A 6318-nucleotide genomic window follows, 5' to 3' on the forward strand; every position below is an offset into this window, starting at 1 on the left:
GAACGTGGAAAAGAAGATTCATAGTAAAAAAAGGTTTTATTATCTGAGAAAAGATGATGTTTGGAGCTATCTAATATATGACATTTTTTCAATCTGAATCTGCAGCTTCGTAGAACTCCGAATAATTTTGAGAATGTTACTGGCGAACTGTTCAAATCATGTAAAGATAGATCAACAGATCCCAGTTTCTGTATGAATGTGCATACTTCATATAAAAAAATGGTCCTGAGAGGAACTCAAAGGATCAAGCAATATTTTCTATCAAAATCTGTATACCCCACACCGAGAAGGCAAAGGCCATCTGGTGGTGCTGGTGGAGCAGTGGCACGTCTGCATGTTGCATCCATAAGTTTTAGCAGCATATCGTCTTCTGCTCCAGCAGCAGCTTCCCTTACAGCTGTGGCTACAAGAACTCTAACCATCTGTGTATCACCAAAAAAAACGACTAGTGATTCAAGGACCTCAATGGAGCAAAAGAACCTAATCGAAGTGAAATATCATTTCTTCTCTTTTGAGCTCAAACTTGAGCTTAATTATGGAAATTCTATCACACAAGACTGGAAGTTGGACTCATGCCCTTAAGCTCATATAATTTTAAGTATATTTATAAACTAATTAAGTTATCAAAGCTCGTATCTCGCGAGCTATAGACAAAATAATTTAGCAATAGTTCAAATTCAACTTTAAAAAATATTTGAATGAATTGGAGCTTCACTCGCGTTAGATAATTTCAACATGAATTCAATATTGTTCAAGCAAAATCGAAAAGCTAGATTGAATTCATTTGCAGCCTCGGTCATAATTCCTTGTGCCGATTCGAGTTGTATGACTTTACAAGTCAAACAGTGATTTCTAAAAGGAAAATGAAAAGAGTAACTACCTTCCGCAAGAATCGGTTAGCGACCAACTCAACGCACATAGTCTTCTTAATAGTCCCATCCTTTTAAGTATTGAAAAATAGCAGAAGAGATCAGTAAAAAGATGAATAAGATGCAAGAACAGCTAATTTACAATCAATACGTGCAAATTTGGATCTTTACTAATTAATAATTATCAAGGGAATCGTTATAATATAAATGAAAAACTCAATTCTATACCATGTACAGACACGTCAATACAGATCTAATATTTATGTCCCTGAATGCAAGAATTCAACCCTAATTAGTGCCAATAATTAACAGTGAAAATACACATCTTCTTTTCACAACTTTGACCACTAAAGTAAATAAATTTGGTGATTTTGGCTACTGATACTGCGGATGAATTATCACCCCTTTCCCATCGCTATAGCATCATTATGCAACTTTGGTGCAACTGCTAAAGTGCAAGAATATCAAAATAATATCAGAGGGAAAAAATTATTTCAAGTTTGCATATAAACCACATGGTTGTGTAATTCTTACACATTTAAAAAAAATGATGTAGGTTACATGCTTAATTATTCAGTATCAAAGACTCCCTTTAAACATGGGAAGTAAAAAATTTACAGTGACACAAACATATGCTCGTGACAGGCAAAAAATGATACAACAATATTAGGTATTTGTAGAACCTCATCACATAGTAAATTAGCTTCCGAGGCTCGTGCATGGAAGACAAAGCATTCGGTTGGTGGACCACTGCAACAGGATCAAATTTTGATCTCAGAAAGTGAGTTACCAATCAGCTAAAGCGGTAACATACTAACATATAAAATTTGCAATTTTCAACAAAATATGATCGTCAAACTCTGGCCATCATATCTAGTTAAGAAAATTAAATTCCAAAACTGAGGCACTATCCCAATGCCGAAATCAATTTAGAAAGGTAACAGGATAGGCAATAACAAATGTACACCCATTTATTAAATAAAATTATGAAGGCTGTCCCTGAGTTGATGGGCTTTCTGATAAAAGAAAACATAAAAACCAAATCTAACTGATGCTTGCTGAAATTTCGCTGATACATTGGCAAGGCTGACAGACAGAAAGATAAATGGAAGAAATATATGCGAAACATGAAGAAGGTCTGGCTGCAATATATTCAAGTGAAGCTAAACCAAGTATGAGTACACTTGCTCATCAGTCAGAAAATCATTTTGACAGATGAAAAAGTATTTTAAGAAAAAAACTTCAATCTTACACGTTTCTTGATGCTTTAGTATCTCGTGCAAATATCTTGTAGGATGATAATTTTCCTTCAAGTTGATTTAATAGATTGTTGACCCTGTTTACTTCAAAACTGGTTGGTTTCTTCCTCGTATCCTGTTCATTCCTGAAATCATCATCCACTACATCTTGACCATTTTTCTCACTAACACACTGTTCATGATCCTTCTTGCATTGACTGTCTTGGTCATCAACAATTTCATCATGAAGGGGGAAAATATACAAGTAATGCCTCCACTTTGCAGAGAAATTAGGATGAAATTCTCGTGATACCTAATAAAGAAATGTGTGCATTAGTCTATTCTATGGCACTTACATAAAGTATAAAATTCATTCTCTTAGACGGCAATGTAATTACTGAACAAATAAATACTGGCGCTAAGTTCATGACTACATCCACCTTGGATACAGAAATGGCCCTTATCTTCCCTGGTGTGATATCATTGATGGCATTTTCAATATCTTGAGCTATAACATCTTTTCTCCATGTATCTTGACATACAAAAAATTGGACGTTAAATTAGAAAAACAGAAGTGTTTAACAGATGATGATGCGACAGGGTATGGGAGGCGCCCACCCAAGTGTTTTGGGAGGCATACTCGAAATGCTATGGGAAGGGGAAAAAATATTTAATGACCAAAGGCCTCAACAATTCAAAAGATGTTCCCGTTTGTGCAATCCGAAAGGGAAGTGGGTATGCCCTTTACCCATCAAGAATCAATACTTCGTACATAACCTTCACCGGTGCACCTCCCATATTTATATTCCAATGAATAGCAAAAGTGACTAACTGTCCTCATTCTCAACAGCAAAAAAAGAATAAAACCCATAATGCTCATTGTAGAGTTCATATAAGCTAGCACACGCACAAATGGAGAAAATGAACAAAACTCGGGAACAAATAATCACGGGTACAAACATCGAGTGGCACAATCTTTACCTATTCAGTCGAGCAGAAAAAAATTTGATATTTAGCTAAGCCTTGATCATTTTGCTGTGTCTGATTTACCGTAATGAACACTTTTAACCTCAAAGGATGTAAGAGAAAACCTCACGAGTTACTATATGCATCATCTTAAAATTCTAAAGTACCACAGAATAATCACACACAGACATACATACGTAAATGCGTTATGCATTAATATCTACAACATTTATATGGTCCCGCAGGGAAAAGACGACCTTATGGATGTCCAATTGAGAAGCAAGTGCCATCCTCTTAAATATCTAACAGAGAGGACCACATATTGCTCGAACTTGATAAATATATGAATGCATGCATGCATCTCAAATGCTTTTTTTTTGGATATGAAGCAATGAGAATTGAACAAATTTAGACCGAAGAAGCATATAACATACAGAAAGAACAAACTTGGTTAAGAGCTGTCACCCCCTTGTCTGTACGCCCAGCAACAACAGCACATACATCTATTGGTAATTTCTTTTCTTTTAGCAGCTGCATTTTCTTTTCGTCAACAAATTTTCCCAGAGAACTTTCAACCAGCCTGTGTATGGAAAAACAGCCACATGGATGTTTGATTAGCCACAGCTAAATTTGCACTCGTGGATAGCAAAGACTCAACCAAGTTCTACAACTTGATAGAAAATAAGTCCACCAGAAAAATTCTTACAATTCTTATTTCGCACACAATTGACAGAAAGGAGATGAGAAAAAGAGACATTCAACTTTGCCACGCCGGAGCAAAGACAAGGAAAAGTAAAATTAGCAACATTGACTAAGTACTGCGGTATCTTCTACAATCAGGCATTGCTTGCACCTTTTCATGTGCAATACTTTAAAATTTTTGTAAGCAGCAGAACAAAAATACCCTTGGACAGTGTTCAAATCCGGCTGTTTTTGCCACCCATCAAATGAACTCCCGTGGTACGACAGAACTATCTTGAATGTCACTCTTGCCCATCTTCCAGTCCTCTCTGCAGCTGGACCACTAACCGGTAGATTACAATCTTCTACATTTTCAGCACCATCGTGAATGGTACATGTCTGTGAAATTTCTCTTGCATGAATACAATAATGCAATACCATCATTATGAAAATTTTAATGCCTTTAATTTTAAACTGCAACAAAATTCCGAATTTTGCATTGCTATAGACAGACCCTTATGGTCATATTCCTTTAGTACCAAAATGTATAAAAATATAAGACGATGAAGACACTTTCAAGCTCTGAACCTCGAATTCCTTAGAACACATGCAAATAAATTTTAGCTGTGGTTAATAGTGAAACCTGCAGTGATAAAAACATCGTGCACATAGCATGCACGTTTAGAGGATTATTTCCAGAAAGCATGTATCAAAAATATAAAAACAATCAGGATTAATAAGATGATGGGCACTCAATCCGATAAAAGTACAAATCTTGATATCAAAACAGAAAAAATAAAGTTAAATTTCAAGAATATTTGAAACACATAAAACATGACAGTAAATCCCACTTGTTTTCCAAACAACTCTGATAGTGATCTACGTCCACTCACTGCGTCCGAATAAAAATCATTAACCATTTGCCATGGTCTTCCATACATGAACTGATAACTTTCCCTGCCATAATCAGAATATCATTGCATTAGCACAATTTTATTAAAAAAAACACATACACACAATTTAAGGAGGAGGTCGCTTCTCGTAAAATTTCAAAACTTTTCTAGTGATTTTCCTTCTAGAAAGCTAAGTATACTCTGTACACCGCTGGATTTTGAATTAAAGCTCAATTCAGTTTCCAAGTGATATAAAAAAATATCAAGTATTTACCTGGCAGTCCATCTATATAGGCTGCAAGAATCGGTGTGGTTATATTGAAGATAATCCTTCTGCGGAAGCGTAATCGGCGGCGCTGGGATTTCCATTAGTCTTCTCAGCCGCAACCCCGCCACCACCGTTGGCTTCTTGGTCATTCCCTTCTTTGGTTACTTTATTTTATTTTAAATAAAATACATATTTTTTTTTATTTATCATTGCCATCGTTTACTTCGTTAATATATTCAAATTTTGATAGTCCGAGTTCATCAGTGATTTTTATATCTTTCTTTTTTCTCCAATTTTCCTTATTTTATCTAAAATTTCAATATTTTTCTCTTTATTATAATTAATTAAAAAAAAATTTCTTTGTCAAATAATTAAAAAGTGGGTCTCATGTGAGACCGTCTCACGGATCTTAATCTGTGAGATGGGTCAACCCTACGCATATTCACAAAAAAAGTAACACTCTTAGCAAAAAAAATAATATTTTTTCATGGATGACCCAAATAAAATATTTATCTCACAAATACTACCCGTGAGACCGTCTCACACAAATTTTTACCATAATTAAATTGCGTAGTACTAGAAAACACACACGGCAATTGCTAACGAAATATGCGGTTGTTCAGTGAAACAAAAATAGTGTCAGTAAATTTTAAAAAAAATTGATTATAAACAATTTTTTTTTATAAATTTACAAAAATTATATAAAAAATCCATAATAATTTTTTTAAAGAAAAAATTGCAAACACTCCCTAAGGGACCAGTTCCTAACCCTAGCTTTTCAAAAAAAAAAAAATTGATTACATACGAGCTATTCAAGCCTTTACCGAACCTAAACAAGCTTAATAAATATGAATTATACATTTAAATTTTCATTAAATTAATTAAAAAATAAATTATATATTTAAAGAAAAATATATTATTCTTATTAAAATTTGTAAATTTATTAAATAAATAAAATTAATAGATTTTTCTATATATTTCATAAATAATATGCAAAATCAATAAATCAAATATCAAAACTATTATTTTTTCATCTAAAATATTACTCATGAACTTACCAACGAACATGTTCACGAGCTAACGAGCCGAGTACTGTAAAGCTAGAGATTGGTTTGTTTATCTTAACGAGCTTCATTAAACGAGCTCAAACGAGCTTTTATCGAATCGAGCTTCGAATAGCTCACAAACGGTTTGGTTCGTTTACATCTCTATGCATGGGGATAGGGATAAAATCATCATACTTACCCATGATTTGTTTCGAAAATTTGAAAACCCTCACCTTCATACCCAAAAACTGATCCTCAAACCCACCTCGTTTTGGGTTTTTTCCATGAAGAAAATTACCATTTCTACTATAGTGATAGGGTGATCATGTATGTTTATTTTTTTTTAAATTAATTAAT

The 6318-nt window shown here is 34.0% G+C and overlaps 1 protein-coding gene across 2 annotated transcripts; it reads right to left on the reverse strand.

Moving 5' to 3' along the window:
* Window positions 1–136: 136 nt before the first annotated feature.
* LOC140961324 (uncharacterized) lies at window positions 137–5093 on the reverse strand. 2 transcript variants are annotated; one of them, XM_073419774.1, is made up of 9 exons: window positions 4922–5093; window positions 4606–4711; window positions 3978–4153; window positions 3508–3653; window positions 2548–2639; window positions 2122–2420; window positions 1553–1619; window positions 881–940; window positions 137–422 (listed from the first exon to the last, which is right to left on the reverse strand). In XM_073419774.1, exons 1-9 carry the CDS (start codon window positions 5062–5064, stop codon window positions 237–239), a joined length of 1275 nt encoding a protein of 424 aa, XP_073275875.1. In that variant the 5' UTR covers window positions 5065–5093; the 3' UTR covers window positions 137–236. The 2 variants fall into 2 exon arrangements, with proteins under 2 accessions (XP_073275875.1, XP_073275874.1); XM_073419773.1 differs by having other exon boundaries at window positions 4594–4711.
* Between the last annotated feature and the right edge of the window lie 1225 nt (window positions 5094–6318).

This window comes from Primulina huaijiensis, chromosome 16, assembly GCF_012295235.1.
Source record: "Primulina huaijiensis isolate GDHJ02 chromosome 16, ASM1229523v2, whole genome shotgun sequence".
NCBI lineage: Eukaryota > Viridiplantae > Streptophyta > Magnoliopsida > Lamiales > Gesneriaceae > Primulina > Primulina huaijiensis.

Coding starts and splice junctions, on each gene's coding strand:
- LOC140961324 (XM_073419773.1), bottom strand. CDS start 5,064: ATGACCAAGAAGCCAACGGTGGTGGCGGGGTTGCGGCTGAGAAGACTA. Junction 4,712..4,921: donor CTATATAGATGGACTGCCAG/GTAAATACTTGA, acceptor TGATTATGGCAG/GGAAAGTTATCAGTTCATGT. Junction 941..1,552: donor CTAATTTACTATGTGATGAG/GTTCTACAAATA, acceptor AATACTTAAAAG/GATGGGACTATTAAGAAGAC.